At 22.9% G+C, this 17,795-nt stretch overlaps 1 protein-coding gene across 4 annotated transcripts in view; it reads left to right on the forward strand.

The window, feature by feature from the left end:
- Window positions 1–1,154: 1,154 nt before the first annotated feature.
- LOC122851499 (neuronal acetylcholine receptor subunit alpha-7) overlaps window positions 1,155–17,795 on the forward strand; it is a 112,239-nt gene continuing 95,598 nt past the window's right edge. For 2 of the 4 annotated variants that reach the window (XM_044150763.1, XM_044150759.1), the window contains exons 1-2: window positions 4,844–5,466; window positions 7,630–8,301. In XM_044150763.1, the coding sequence (XP_044006698.1) occupies window positions 8,151–8,301 (151 nt within the window). In that variant the 5' untranslated portion in view covers window positions 4,844–5,466; window positions 7,630–8,150. Of the gene's footprint in view, window positions 1,175–4,478; window positions 5,467–7,629; window positions 8,302–17,795 lie in introns of those variants that run through there. The other 2 variants (XM_044150762.1, XM_044150760.1) reach the window with 2 other exon arrangements.

Below are 17,795 nucleotides of genomic sequence, written 5' to 3' on the forward strand. Positions count from 1 at the left end.
CGTGATCATTTTTTTTTTTTTTTTTCGCGAGATTAATAATTTTTTAGATTGATCTAGTCTATACTCCGTTATTTGGTTTTATTCGTTTTTTTTTTTTTTTTTTAATTTAATGATAATTAATTGATAAAAAACGGGCGGTCAAATGACAATAATTTTTTTTTAATGGATAAATTGGCAAAATTAATTTTTTCACGAAAACGGCAGCCATTCTGTTACATAGCGTTACTCGGCATCATATAAAGACGCTCTTGATTTTTTTTTTACTCAAAAAAAAAAAAAACTACGCAGTTTTTATTTACCCGGGTTGAATAATCGTGGTTCCAATGATTATTTTTACAAGTTCGTTTGTAAAAAAAAATTATTTTTCACGAAATTAAGAGCTGGGATTTATTAAATATTTTTTTTTCAATTTATTTTTTATTTAACATCTGCTCACGTTGAATGATAACATTTTTTTTTCCTTTACTATTGTCATAATCTATTCATTAAATTTTGTTTATGTAATATTTTTTTATTTTATTCAATTCATCTCTGTTTTAATCGGTTGACAATAAAACATAATTATTGTCTCTATGCGAATCAACAACTGGACCAATACAACAAAAAAAAAAAAATAAATGAGTTTAATTATTATTTTGATGCGACTATTATTTAATAAAACTGATGAAATTTTATTGAATAACAAATGCCAAGTTTCATCTCGTCATGTATATGCAACAACAACAATTTCAACATGCAACAATCATTTTTTAACGGCGTACTTTCCATAGATGCAACTGGATCATCATCATCATCGTCATCTAGAACATTCGTTTAATGTCTCGAAAATAACTCTGATAATTATTTTTTTTTAAATTAAACTACGTTGTCATAATTAAATGATGAAATTGATTTGATTCCATATGACATCAGGCTCTAAAAAATAATTTTTTTTATCATAATTATATACATTTAAATTGTATTTTATTTTTGCCACAATGATTCATTGAATTGTTTTTGAATATTGAACAAAATAATTAATATTTTTTTATGTTTTAATTATTTTTCAGAGTGTTTGAGAGAGTATGAAAGTGGTTTTTGTATAAATATATTTGGCATGGCTGTAATATACCTGTTTGAACATGTTGGTGGCTTTCGCTGATACAATTGGTGATAGCTGATTAGCTGATTTAAGGTAAATGCTTGATAATATTGTCACCAATATATTTTTGATTTCAGTGTGGCTTTTTTTATTTATTACAAAATATTTTCAATGCATAAGACATCGGTATGGTCTTTTTGAAAATCAATCGTTAAACGAAAATCATCTTGAAATACCTGCAATGCCATCGAGCTTCTATTTGCCCAAGAATTGAAATGTTAACTAGCAACATGCTCAATTGTAGGTAATTAAAGTACTTGGTTTTATAACTTGAACATTTGAAAGTAAACGAAATACCTAAAAATACTTTGGACACTAAAATTATCAACTTGATGATTAATAGTTGGTATTAATTTTCACAAATAACGATAACTCTATTTTTTTTTATTCGTAAATTAAGTTTATAAAAATATCGCAGTTGTGAGTTTAAATTTTGTTACTCACCGATAATTTATATATTTATTTTTTTCAATTCTATATTTCTGAAATTGCTTAGTTAACAAAAGTCAAGGTTAACTAAATAAAAATTATTTTATCATTAATTCATTAAACTAAGTATGAGAATCAATTGGCTGGTAGATTTTTCGCGTTTGTTCTTTATCATTAGTAATCGAAAGTATCGAGAGAAATATCATCGTTGTCCAGTCAATTGACATTTAATGCAATTGTTCGCTGTAATTTCCGGATGAGTTATGTGTGTGTGTGTGTGCAATTACAAGCATAGTAATAATTTTATCCAGTTGATGATTCCCCTTTACCCCATAGCAATAATAACCACCCTAGTTTAATTAATGCAATTTTCAAAATTAAATATTTTAAAAAGTAAAATAGTTAATTTTAAAAAAGTTAAAAATACTAGATAGAATTTAAAATTATTTTTTAATCCTAGAAATATCACAAAAAAATTTATTTTCAATTATTTATAATAATCTGAGTAATTTTTTTTTTTTAATTAAATGAAATAAATAGTAAAGTGTTGAGAAACAATTTTGATTTTTTTTTTTAATTCTTATTTTTTAAAAATAAATATTGAGTTGATAAATTTAAACTTGATATAAGTATAATTGTTTAGTATATTTTAATAATTTTGGCATTATTAAATAATTTTAAAAAAATGAAAATACATATAATAGTTTTTGCTTTTTTTAAAATATTTATTTGGAATAATATGTGAAATACATTTTTTATTTATATAAAACTTGACTCAAGTTAAAGTCAAATTGTCGTTGGATTGTTTAAATGAAGTACATACAAATTGTATAAAACAATGGTGTGTATTTTCCTAATAATTATATAATGTCCGAAAGTCTGTGTGATAATTTAGACTCGGTCGGGTCTTGAAATTTCAGCGTCAACTTTGTTTACAATATGGCTTGAGTAATAAACCAACAATTATGAATATATTATGACCAGAATACTACTGGTATCACTGGATCCATTTTATGTTGGAGTAGTAACTACCTAAAACAACAACCGGAAAAAAAATTGAATACAAAACTTGTTGATGATTCTCATTGCCGACCTTTTTTAATTTTTTTTTTTAGTGTTTGATTGTTATCAGCAATAATTAACTAATTTAAATTATTGAAAAATGAAAACTTTCATTATATTTTTCATATAGAAAAAATCAATTTCATTAATTTTTTTCAATGAGGGAAATTAATGTCATTTTTAAATTAATAACTAAAATTGTAATTAATATTTTTATTGAATTGAACAATTATTTGTTAATTTTAGTGATTAATTTAAAAAATTATATTTTCTATATGACGTAAATTATTGATGAGCTTTGTTTGTTAATTTTTAAATTATCAATATTTAACATTTAAAAAAAAAAATTAATTGATAAATTAAAAAATTCCATCATGTTTTTAATATAATAAATTTAATATTGTTTATAAATTTTCCTTGATGACGGAAATATTATCATTAAAATAAGATTTATTTAATTTTTTAAAATAAACTTGAAATAATTAATGATTTTTTTTTTAAATAGCTTTGTTTTTTTAGTTAATACAGTTTCGTGATTTATCAAAAAATATTTAACGTTCATATAGATTTAGCTATATTCAGATATTAAAAAAAAAAAAGTAAATCACACATTATTCAAAACATATTGTCAAAGTATATCCCCAAGCACCAGGTGTTTTAAATATTATAATAGAAAGTTATTTTCGATAGCCAAACATAAAAAAAAAAAAAAACTAATTTCTATTTTTTTTTTTTTCCCTTGGTTTCTCTTTTATTTTGTTTGACATTTATAAAGTTTAAATAATATTTTAACAATTTAATATAAATCATTGATCATAAAAAAAAAAAAAACAAATAAATTTCAGTTTTCATTTGATTATTTTTAATAAATTATAACAAAATATTTAATTTCTATAATATACAACAGTTTAAAATTATCTATACATTGATAAAAGCTCGGAAATCTTTAATCAAGCTCACCAAGAAGAAGTGAATATGGTGAACGAGAAGAAAAAAAAACCCATAGAATATATAAAAGAAAAAACCGAGTAGAGTAAAGAAAGAAAAAAAAATAAATAAATAAAAATAAAACAAGTAAAAAAAAAAAAAATATGGTGTGAGAAAGAGATGCTTCATCGTTTCATCTCACCGTGTATACGGGGGTTTGTTGGGGGTAGAATATTGATCTGTGGATGAGAGGGGTAGGAAGGGTGTGAGAGTAGAGTGAAAGCAAGCAAGGACAGACAGGCAGGCAAGCAGGCAAGCATGGCAGGTTTATTCTGGGTAGAAAATTGTATATAATACAGGAAGAGAAGGGAGAAACTTGCGTGGTGGTCCAGTCCGCAGCTTCACACGATGAAAATGTTAGTTGGTCTAGTTGGAGGCGACCCCCATCGTAAAATCAACGAGACACAAGCTATACAGGGGTGTCTCTCTCATTCTCCCTCTTTTTACTCTTCTTCTCTTGTGCTTTTTTTTTTTTGTGCTTTTTTTCTTTTATATATATATATCATCATGCGAGTGCTGCTTTCTAGGCGAGAGGATTTTGTACCAAATCTAAAATCATCCCCTAACAATTGACACAGCATCTCAGTTACGTTGCAACCCTTCGTACGGGTGAGAGCAGCTCAAATTTTTATTACTATTATCATAAAAATAATACGCGTATTTAGCAACTCAATTTAAATACTACCACTGACTCTTGTCAATTTAGACAATATATATTTTTTTTAAATATAAATTTATTTTTTTCATTTTGGTTATTTTTTAATTGTTTTTTTTTTTTTTCTTAATTTTTTTTTTTCCTTTTAATATTATTTGAATTAAACGTAATTTAATAAATAAAAAAAACAATACAAGGATGATATTTTTTACATTCAACAATATATTTTTGGTTTAATTATAAATTTTTTTTTTTATATTATTGTGCTTAGTGTTGTTATAATATTTAAAATAATCAATACATAATTGAATGTAGAAAAAAAAAGAAAAAAAAAATCTAATTTATCGTTCAGATAATAATTATGATAGTTAAATAAAAATAATGTAAATTGATTATTTAGTGTCCCAACAATTTATTTATTGGAGCAACAGATTATTTTTTTTTCAATTTAAATTTGAATAATTTATTGTTTTTTCCAATTTTTAAATATTGCAAAAAATTACATTAATATTTAAATTATGAATTTTAATATTTATATATGAAAAAAAAAAAATTAAAAATAATAATAAATTGTGAATATCAATTATTAGTAATAATAAAATTGATAATTAAATAAAAAAAATAAAAAGCGCGTGGTGATTTTCTGATGTAGATTTACAGTTGGCCGATTAATCTGAAAACACTGGCGCTAGTGTGTTTTGTCTTTTTGCCCGGGTCATTCACTTTGGCCAGTGCCAAAAGTGGGTGGAAGGTGGGTGATAGTGGTGTGTTGTGTGGGCCGAGGGGTGTGTGTTACTGATGTGGGACACCTGTAAGCCAAACACACGAGCCTTGTCACCAGATTCAATTATCATTAACCCTCAAAAATAAAATATAATTAGATTACTTGAACATTTATATTTTTCTCATTTATTTTTTATTTTTATTATCATTAGAATATTTTTTTTATTACGAAATTTACGATAGTGTACTTTATAAATAAATAAAACAACAAAATTTTAATGGTTGGATAGTAAAATAATTATTAGCCTTCAAATCTTACAAATATCATGACTATAACTTCTAAATTTGAGGGTAAAATTTTATCTGTGTGTGGCAAGGCGAGGCTAGTGACAATGACCGAATAAGAAAAATGAAAAAAAAAAAATACATTTGAAAAAATAATAATAATATTTAGAGTGAAAATTGATTGGTAAGATTTTTTGAGTGTAGAAAAAATACATATAAAAGTGGGGAAGATTTCTCTTGCGATAAAAAAAAAAAATGATATCTAGTGTCTGCAGGTTGAGCCAAAAAAAAAAAAAAATAAATCCTAAAATAATATAAAAAATAAATAAATATAAATTTGTCGAGTTTAGAAAATGTATATTTAATAAGTTGATTATTTTTTAAAGTAAATTTTCCAAGTACGTTTTTCTGATTAAATTAAAAAGAATAGAAAATTGGAAAATTTATTTTTTTAAATATAAATGAATTAAAGCTAGTGTTTAAAGTAGTAAAAAAAATAAGGGAAAATTAAAATCCTGTTGCTATGTGAATGATGTAGAAAGATGCCAAATTTATGTGAAGATTTATTTAAAGATTTAGAGGTATATATTATTTGAGTACGTGATACCACTATATGACCCACCATCTTATCACGAAATCTAGGCAACGAAAAGGACCACAATTTCTGGCTCAAGGCAAAATCGATAACCCGTGAAATGGTCTGAGGTTTCCAAGTAATTAAAGTCATTCGGGATACCACATGTATTTTATAAAAGTAACCTATCGATACATAAACTTTAAAACTTTTACTTTCTTCTTCTTCTTCTTCTTCTTCTTTAACTTTATCATCAAAAACTTTATCTATTAATTTTTATATCATTGATTAACTTTATTATTATTTTTTTCTTTTTCCCATTACAATCATTTTTATATTTAATATACATTTTTTTATATATAAAAAAAAGCAAACAAGCTTTATATTAGATTGTAAATTTTTAAATATTGGTTTTATCGTGTGAAAAAATATCATTTTATCGAGGCTAGAATTTTTTTCCAGGCGTCGTGTGTAAATATACTCAGTACGATGGGAATGATTCGTACTTCCGCTGGTTGGATGGCCCAGTTTTTCATGCGAATAAATATTCTCAATCTCGTTTTACTATATAACTGACTATTTAAACAATGAGTACCCTAGCTTATTTTTATTTTTTTTTCCATTTTATTATTTTTTAAATTTATTTCATTTTTTTTTTTTTTAATACTTAATCCATTAGCAGTGGATTGAGATTAAAAAAAAAAATTTAATGCCAATACTATATGATAGAATATCAGCTTTAAAGTATAATTATATGTTACAAAATAAACACAGTTTAAACAATTTTATAGTAGAGAAATTTTTCAATAAATTTCATAGTCAAATATTGTCTATGAAAAATTAACGTGAATATAAAGTTAAAAAATATTCTTTAATTTTTTTACGTTAAAATAAACGTAGAAATAAAAATTAAACATTTTCATTGATTAAATAATTTAATTTCTAATCATGTAAACTCGAAAATAGTTAATTATTCTGTTATCGTATGTTTGTTTATAAAATTTATTAACCATTGATTAAATAAAATTGAATATATGAACTTTTAATTATTCGGGTAAACCAAGTTGATGCATAGGTAGTATTCCAACAACACAAATAAAACAATTTCAACATGACAAAACAATTAGAAATGATAATTTTTATAAATATAAATTATATAGATAACATAAATAAATGGTCAATATTACAAATAAATTAATACAAACATTACGAAATACAAGATCAAATAAAAAAAAATCTGTAGCTCTTATCATAGCTTCCGGTTCAAAAATCACCCTCATTAATAAATATGTGTATGCGTGTGCAAAAGCGGAATGAAAAGATAGTCAGTTATTTCCATTGATTCAACCCATACAGTCCTCTCGATAGAAAAAAAAAAAAAAAATTAAAGGATAAACGTAAAACAGACTACAGAAAAAAAGATTAAAAAAAAAAAAAAAATATTCCCTGCAGAGAACACGAGTGTCATCATTTATTATCCCCATCAGACTGAATTAATTTCCACCCTCTGATCGTGAGACCTATATAAAAAAAAAAAGTCAAAGTAAAGTAGAGAGACAAAAAAAAACGAAGAAATTTGGGAAATAGAGAATTAGAGAATATAAGCGTATAATAGGGTCGTTAAAAAATTGAAAACACCTTTAAAATAATAAAAACAAATAATAATAATAATAATAAATAGAGAAATCTTCCCATTTTCTTGAATATATACAAAAGAATTTCGTTTCAAAAGAAAAGCTCAAGATCTATTCATGATTTTTTTTTTTCTTACAGTCTTTTTGTCGGTAACACAAGGTGAGCGGAAATATAACAAAAGAAAATAAAAAAATTATTGGATAATACAAAATAAATATATACAGACAAAATAGAAACAAAAAAAATAAATATATGTAAAAATAAATAATAAATGATGATTAGTGTTTGAAATAATCACAAGTATTTATTTGTTAATGTCGATTGAAAATATTTTTCCATTTGGCATGACGGCTAAATCGGGAGGCAAGTGGGTGGTTTCATTAAATTTAGGTGTAGATGGAAAATATGAAAAATCATCTGCATAAATAATAAAATATATTAGATAAAAATAACAAAATGATAAACGTTTAAAATAAAAAAAAAAACAAACACGAAATGATAATGAAAAATATTGATAAATAGTTGAGTTAATTGTGGAAATTAGTGAGGTGTTTTTTCGTTATTTTTGGTGATTGTGTGTATATGTGTATTATTGTGTTGAAGAAAAAAGAAAATAATATTATTTGAATATTTCAATTGAAAATTAATAAGAAATAATAATGTGGCGACTGGTTGAAGAAGGGAGAATTGACAAAATGAAAAATATTTGTAAAAATACGAGAAACGTGTTTTTACTTGCTTCTCCTGGGTTACAACCATGGACACTGAGCCTTGGCTTTACTCTATTGCTTCTTGCAACTTTACCCTTAGGTAAGTGTTTTCACCTTGCCTTTTTTTTTTTTTTTTTTTTTGTAATTTATATTTACCCTTTTTTTTTTTTTATCTATTCTTTATCTCGTGGAAAAAACTAGTGTTTCGTTATTTTCTTAGAGTTTTTTTTATTTTTCTCATTCCACCTCAAGACTGGTGAAAAGAAAAAATAAAATAAAACTGCTTGTTGAGCTGACATGAAAGCCCTGTTGGCATTTTTATCTGTCGACAATTGTGACTGATCAAAATTTGTTGTTTTTTTTTTTTTTATATATTTTCAAGACTCTATAAAATGAATTTTTATTTATTTTTTTTTGTTTTAAAAAAATAGATATATAAAAAATTAGATACAGCTGAGAAAATAAATTTTATTTGAATTAAAAATATTATAAAATTAAAGTTAAATTAAAAAATTTATAATTACTTTTTTTTTTTCTTATATAAATCGGTGAGCATAAGTTTAGAAATTTATTTTTTCTCGATATATTAATGAGCAAGGATACTGAATTTTTGATCTTGTATTTAATCTGTTGATCAATAAACCTTTCAAAAGTAATATTTAGCTAGTTTGAAATCTCAATTGAAATATACGTTTATTGAAGCACAACAAATAACTATTAATCTATGATTAGGCTTATTCATCTATATACCTAGAAATTTGTATATCAACATGAAATCTCAATACCGAAAGCTTTATTATTATCAATAGTCTGTAGAAATATAATTTCTAGCTGCTCGATTAAACAGCTCAAGCTATAATCCTGAAAGCTTCTTTAATATTTTATCCATCACAAATTTAAAAACAAATTCGTCCAATCAATCTTTTAAAATACAATAATTCAAATAAATAAAAGTAATTCAAATTAGGGAAAAAAAATATAATATATTTAATAAAAAAAACCATTTGATTCTATTAAATTCATTAAAAATCTTTTCATCGTAATTTTATTTCGAGACAAAATGGAAATGCCTGAAAATACATACTTGACATTAAAAAAAAAAAAAAATAATCGAAGAATATTTTATGTGTTACCAAGTGGTTATGTGGTAAAAAAGACTAACGAGTTTTGATTTAATATTTCTATAAAATTTTATCATAATAATTCACTTGATTTTTATTTTTTTTTTGTATCATTTAAAATTCTGCTAAAAATTGATAATTATATATTTTTATTCACATAAAAAATCGAGTAGTTTGATGAATAAATTTATTGAAAAATTATTCAATTTAAATATTGATTTACTTGATATAAATATAATATATTTTTATTTAAATAATTGAGTTGATTATTTATTTGAATTTTGAATGATTGTGGTGTATAGTTGAAAGAGAGATTGGTTCATTGGTCGACTAGATATATAAACGGGTTGTCTGATAGTCATGGTATTACTCAAAAGATGAAAGCTGGATATCCTGGTAAAGTAAAGTGCATCAAGTCGTTAGATACTAAATTTGAACATCACAAAATTTAATGACCGTCAAAACCCTGAGTAAAATTAATGACTGACCAGAACATTTGACTCTTAAATATATATGAATTTAATTTAGACATTTTAATATGGTTTTTTTTATTATTTTAAAGACACTTTTTTTTTTATTTATCATGAAAATAATACAAGAGAAAGTAAAAGAACACTGCGCAAACGCAAATTTATTTTTATTTTCATTGATTCGCAAAAAGAATATATATATTTTTTTTGTTTCAAATTACATTCTCCATTATTTTATATATAATTTTATCTATTTATAGTTAATATACTGGTACAATTATAATTAATTGATTGAACTGAATAAAAAATTGACAGTCAAAATAATGACTTGAGGTAAAAGAAATTTTTTTTTTTTTTATATTTTATTATTGAATTTTCATCATTGGAAATATAAAATGAATTCATTATTTCATATTTGAATTTGATTTTTAAAAATATAATAAAATATGTCTATTTTAATGATTGATAGAATTTTTTAAAATTTTAATTAAAATATTTTAATTTCTAATGAAAAAAAAAATACTTATATTTCTCTAGAACTTATGTTTCTTTGATTCAATAATTTTTCAAATTATTCTACATGAAAAAACAAGTAAATTAAATAAAACATTATTTAAAATATTTTTTTTTTTCGATATGTATATTTATTTTGTATAAATTATACATAAAAAATGAAGTTAAAATCTAACAAATGCAGTATTGTCTGATATGTTTTGAAATAAAAAAATTTATATTATTTTGTTTTACTATATTCTTGTGGATATATGGTTTGTTAGATATTTTCATGTCAGTATTGTTCCACATATATTCAACTATTAAGTCTCCTAGGGGGTTTGTAGCAACACCGAAAAAAAGAAAAAAAAAATCAGTAGCTTTTTCTTTATTTTTTTTTTCTTCCGGACCTTCTTTATGACTGCCTATGGCTGTTTTTCAATTACCACAATCCTCATACACCAAGCAAGACACACTGGTGGATTTACTTTTTCATCCAAAAGCATCTACTTCACTTCAAAATATTTATCCTACCTCTCAATTACCCTTTATTCATTTTTTTTTCTTAATATTTTTTCGTTTCATATAATTTTTTTGATTTATATTAGTTTTCTTGTTTTTTTTTTTGTTTATTTATTTAATTATTTCATATTTTTTTTAAACTCAATTTCTGTTTTGATAATGGATTTGAATTTTATTTTTTTCATACTTTGATGTTTTTTATTTATGGTTTTATTTGATTGCCAAAAAAGATTAGATTGCGTTTGATAAGTGCGATTGAGTGGGTAGAGATTTGTTTATAATACTGTATGAATTTATGTGAATAAGTTGTTGATCCATAGAAATTATTCATTCTCTAGAGATGTAACAAGCTCAAACCGCATAGTGAAATGAGCATCAACGGTGTAGAAGTACATCCACGTAATCATAATATAACTTAATTTAACTTGAGGTTTTGGTCTCCTTCGTGACATGAGGCAATTATTACTTTGAATCATATATGAGAATAATAAATAAATTTATTTTATTATTTTATGTATGTAACGTTGCAACAATGAGTACTTTTTCATTGATTTTTAAATATTGAAAATTCATAAACTCGAAGTATATCATAATTTTTTAGCTATGGAGGTATAAAGTAGCAAATTTTAGGAAGATAAATTTGGAATTAAATTTTAAAACTTTTAGGATACTTGTATTTTGGTGTAGTTTAAATAATAGAAGCATAATTTCATTAAATTTTTACTTAGAAATATTTTTTCAGACAAAATAAAAATAAAAATAATTAAAATTAATTTATAAAATTTTCAAGACAATTATATTTGAGTGTTGTTTAAATATTAGAAGCATAATTCCATAAAATTTTGACAAGCAAGCAAGCGATCAGTCAGTCTCAAAAAAAAAAAAATAATAATAATATTTGAAAACTCACCCTACAGTATGTGTGTTGAGGGTAAAAAAAAAAATCAAGTTAAAAGTAAAACAAAAAAATGAAAAAAATTGTAAACTTTGTTGGTAGTTTAAATATTTCATTTTTTTTTTTTGTAAATTAATGATGTTTAAATACAATCTTGTACTTGGAAAAAAACTTTTTTTTCTAATACAAAAAAAAAAATAGAGTAACATAAGTTGGGTGGTTGGGTGGAGCTGTTTAACTTCTCGTAATTCTTGTAAATCCCAAGTACAATGTTAAAGAATACTTACGGTCACCCAACAATCCTACAAGATCCAATAATATATTTCATGAAGTGACATACAACACCCATGTGTGTACACTGAGCTTAAACATCTAACCACAGGTGAAAAATCACATACTTTAAACTATCTGTATCACTTAATCTTTGTATATACATTTTGTGGGCTTGTTGGGGTGTTTGTTTGTTAAGTTTTTTATTTATTTTTTTTCTTTTTATTTGATTTATTTAAAAAAAAAAAACAAAAGTTAAATTCAAAGTGCTAATAGCAATAAAAAAAAAAACAAGATACTAAAACGAATGATCACTTGCATTGAATATATATTATTATTAAGTGTATTCTTACAAGGTGGATATTTAAGTATCCTCGTTAAATTTATTTCAATAAATTGGTTTAGTTTATGGTTAAGGAGAAATAAGGGTTTTTGTCTTTTAATCATTACACGATATACCACTTGACGATAAAATTTTGACAAATTAAATTACTTTCAACAAGTAAATAATTAAATAATTAAATTATTTATCTATTAGCTTAGATAAAAAAATTATAGAATAAATAATATTAACTTTTTTTTTATTTTCAATTATTTTATTATTTGTTTATTTTTTTAAATAAAATTTGTTTGATGAATTGACTTTCTCAAGTTTATTAAAAAATTTATTTTTCATTATTTGACAGTAAAATTAAAAACAAAAAAATTTTTGAATCTAGGGCAAGTAATTAAAATGTACTTTTTCAAAATTATAAAAACCAATGTAATTTGTTTTTTTTTTTTGAAAATTTTAATTTAATCTAATTCATCTCATTGTGTCTAACATATGTACATTCATGTTTTTGTAAAAATAATCTCGTTTGCAACTAACAAGCTAATTAGCAAAGCCTACAAAAAGTTAAATTATAAAAAAATAAAAGCCATGTTCCTAATATAAAAGAAGAGAACGAGGTGAAATTTTGTCAGCTGAAATTAATTACAGTCGTTATATGAATATAGATACCTTGCAAAAACAAAGATTGAATTTTTTAATAATGCATTTATTTAATTGCAACAACTGGTGCATGCTAAAAAAAAAACATAAATATATATTTATAAAAATAATAATCATAATTGAAGAAGCATATTTTTTCTGTTTGATTTCAATAAAATAAAACTGCAACCTTTTGTTTTTCATTAAAAAAAAAACCACTATTCTTTCTGTATACATTTAAACAACATAAAATAAATTTCTTTAAATGAAATATAATAAAACAAAGTTAAATGTTTTTCTTTTTTAATAGAAAAAAAATAAAAAAATAAGTTGAAATAAGTTGAGTCATATAATTTTTCATGTTAGATACACATTCAACATATCTATAAAAAAATATGTAGCTTCAAAAAGTAGCTAGACCAATAAAAACAAGTTGCGAAAAAATAGAAGAAATAAATAAATATACAAGCTAAGAAATTTGTTGCAAATTGGACTCTTGGACATTTTTATAACGTCACAAGTTGGATGACAATACACATTGAATAGAGCGTTTTCTCAGAGAGAGATCTAGCCTTTTATTTTTTTTTTTCTGTTAAAAGTTATATATCGATAAAATTCTGCGCTTCAATACTCGCCAGTCATCTTCTTCTTGACTTTATTTATTTTTTTTATTTGCCTATTCTATGCTTTATATTATTTTTTTCATATACCTTTTTATTATTGTTTTTTTTTTATATCATTTTTTATTTTTTCATATAGATTTTTTTTGTTGCCGATCACAATTTTTTTTTTTTTTTCTTTTACTCTTTCATCATTGAAATTCAAAATTCTTTTCTAGCTGCTATATTCGTATTTAAAAAAAAAAAAAAACCTTTTAACGGTAGATATATTTTTTTTTGCATTTAATATTTGGAACAGTTTGAAAATCGTATATGATATCAGTCCATATAAAAATAATATCGATGGATTGCATATAAAAATATTTTTCCTTAGCACTACAATAAAAATATATATATTCATCGGACATAATAAAATTATTATTTTTATATATTTTTATTTTCAATAAACCAAAAAGCAGAATACGAATAATAATAATGAAAAATAAAAAATAAAAAATAAACATTAGTCAGTTAAAAATAGAAATAGTAATAAAATATCACAATAAAATTTAAAAATATATTAATTATAATTATATTAATTTATTTACTTATATATTTTCATGATAAAACTTATGTCATTTGAAAATTATTTAAATTGTAAATTTATTTTTGAGTGGCATTACTTGTCACAGACATTTACTCTCTCTTTTGTTAGTTAAAAATTTAAATGTCCATATTAAATACAAATATATATATGCATCAAAATTTCATCTATTAAATATCACTCAACCTCTAAATATCATTAATTTATATATAAATAAATTAAAACTTTAAATTTTCAAAGATTATTATTTGTTTTTTCTCTATATTTTGTAAATAAAAATTCAAACTTTGTTTATATATATAAATAAATTAAATAAATTTAAATATTTATAATTATTTTATGCAAATTTTTAACAATAATTTGTATATATTTAAATGAAAGTAATTCATAAAGTGAAAAGCCCTGCACTTAATTGAAGTTTATGTTAACAGTCAGTAAAAGGATGTTAGTACACTTGGCAAACTATTCTATTGGTGGTTATATAGTTGTGATTTTCACACACCCCTATATATATATATGAAATTTGAGTTGAACAAATAGCAAGGCATCAAGCCAAAATTGTTGCTTCAACTACATATTTTTCATTTACGACTATTTTTGTCACTATTTTACAAGCTATTTCATAAATAATGACAAAAAAAACAAAATAAATTTCCATGTGTTTATTACACACATGGGAATTTCATGGTAAAGTTGTATATATTTAAACATATATTGTTTTTGTTGTATGCGTTAAGGATATGTGTATGTTATCCTGACTGTCTGGTGACCTATTCTATATCAAACTTGAACATTAAATACAACATACTTGGCAAGTATTCACTTAAGCAGTTTTTGGCTTATTTACAAAACCACCAAGTGTACCGTGTAAATACAGCTCAAAACATTTTGACTTTATACGATACACAAAATTCAAGTTTCATGTGAATCCATCAACCATCTTCAATTTAATGAAGAAAATAAAAAAATTATACTAGACTGCATGAGGAATAATCAAATACATTGAAATGTATAGCAAAAAAAAATTTACATAAATTTGTTTGATGATTTTTTTTGTTTATGAAATTATTTTTCATAAAAAATTATACTAATTTTTTTTATTTTATTTATTTTTTAAATTTCATGTAATTGTATATTTATTTTCTATGATATTATTATTTTGTCATTAAATTTTTTTGACCTCGTAAATTTTACTTAGACTGAGGCTTGAAATTTATGAAAAAAAAATATGAAATCTTTTTATTTATTGATTTATTTTTTAACATTTAAAAACATTATTTATTTAATTTTTTTTTTTTTTTTAATTTGTTTTAACTTGGTAACTGTGAAAACAAGCATCTTGTCTTTCAGTGCTTTATTTATTTTTATTTTTATTGCATGTCGTAAGGACAACTGAAAAAAAACCTTCTCATTTTCTTCTGTTTTTTTTTTTTTTATATGAAAATTTTTAACTCATCTCTTAGTTTCTACTGTGTTTCTGTTATTGTATAACTTGATATTTTTTATATTTATATTTTTCTGTATATAGGAAAATAAATAAATGAAAATTTTAATTTAATTTTTTCTTCTTGTTTTATTACATTTTGATTTATAAAAGGTATTGAAATTGTGAGATGAATTTAAAAATAATTTTTTTTGAAGTATTGTATCCATCGCTGTGGCTGAATTCAATTGTTTTATTTTATTATTTTCATATATTGAATGGAAACCTTTTTTTTTTTCTTCAATCAAAATTGTAAAACATTCAGTTTCATTTTTGCACGATGGTAAATTCTTATTATTATTGAGGTAGATTTTAATTTCATGCTTTTTTTCTTTTTGATGAAAGTTTGTTAAAATTTTATCAAAATAAAATACACATTTTTAATATTTATATATGGCATATATGTTTTATTTATTTATTTATTTTTTTTGTCAATTTTTTGCTTTTAAATTTAATAGGATTCATGAGATTTTAAGAGAAAAGTACATTTATATTTTTGATGATCAATTATTGAACATTTAGGTCAACAATACATGAAAAATCTCACGATAAAAATAGCGCATTTATTGATGCAAATTGTTACCTTTTAAGCATCACCATTTACCAAATATTTTTTAGTATTTATTAACTTTTATTTTACTGTATTTTTCATTGGATAATATATAAATAGTCAAAAGTACTACTTCCGGTCACTTGAACTCATTTAATTATGACAATACAAATAAAACAGGGGAATTTATATTCAACCACTTTTGTTACTGCCAAATTTAATTTCCATTTTAATCGAAAACAAAAAAAAAAAACATTTATTATTACTATCACTTATGTATTAAACTCGAATTAATTTTTTTTCTATTAACTCACAATTATTACAAGTGATAAATTATCTAGTCAATGAATAATAAATTTTTTATTTATCTAAAGTCAAAAAAAAAGAAAAAAAAAATAACCAAACAATGATCAATCAATCTCCACTGAAACAAAAAAAAATAAAATAAAATAGATATTTTCTATACATAATTTTCTATTTTCTTTTTCGTTGTACAATTTTTTTTTTGTTTTTTTATATCGTCTTTTTATTATGTGTCAATATTATTGAGTGACATTTTCTTGTAGACCGAAGGGATATATCGATTCATTATAATCAGTCAGAATTTATCAAAGACAAGAGCCCCAGCTGGAAAATTGTTTCATTATCGTTTTTTGAAAATAAAAATACTAGATAGGTTGTAGATAAAAAATCATGATGATGATGATGATGATGATGAACAACAACAATGAGAATAGAATTTGATATAATTAGGCCTGGAGGCAGTTACTTGTTACTTAGCTTTAATTATAAATCTTGAAAAATTCAAAATAGTTGAGTGTTTTTTCACCTGTATATTCAAAGCTCATTGTTATTCAAGATTTATTTAGTTATATACAAGAAAAAAAAACTATAACATATATAATATTCTGATTCTATTGTCATCATACGAATGAGTAAATTAAAGTATGTCAAAAAAAAAAACAAAATAAAAAAACACATTGTATCATCTGTGACATTAAACTCAAGAAGCTAGTTTTTTATTTTTTTTTTTGTATATCATTACTTCAAAGATGATGATGATGATAAGACGTATCATGTATTTTTTGGCTTTACAACATCATTAGAATTTTAAGCACCATATGTCGGATGTTTAAATCTATATTTTCTGATATGCCAAGTCATTTGTGTTGGTAACATAAGGTTGTTCATATTATATATTCTACATATACCCATCATCCACTATAGAAAAAAAAAATATATATATGTATTTTTATTAGATAGAAAATTTTGAAACATAGATATAAAAATCCTAACGACAAATTGATTGGTTCAAAAAAAAAAGAAAAAAATGAATAATCAATAGTTTGAATTTAGGTCAAATGATATATATTATATTTACATTTGAATTAGAAATGTAATTAACTGTACAATAATACAAATATTATATAATTTAAATTAACTATATATATATATTGATTGTTTGTTAAAGTTATATGTCTTTTGATATAGACAACAAGAATACTTGTTTATCTTCATAATCGATTTATTGTTTTTCAAGTAAGTTGGACCCTTGATTGCCCTATTGACAATGGATTAATCGATTTTATCGTTGAGTTTGTCTGGTTTTGTGAGC

This window comes from Aphidius gifuensis, linkage group LG3 (assembly GCF_014905175.1).
Source record: "Aphidius gifuensis isolate YNYX2018 linkage group LG3, ASM1490517v1, whole genome shotgun sequence".
Classification (NCBI taxonomy): domain Eukaryota; kingdom Metazoa; phylum Arthropoda; class Insecta; order Hymenoptera; family Braconidae; genus Aphidius; species Aphidius gifuensis.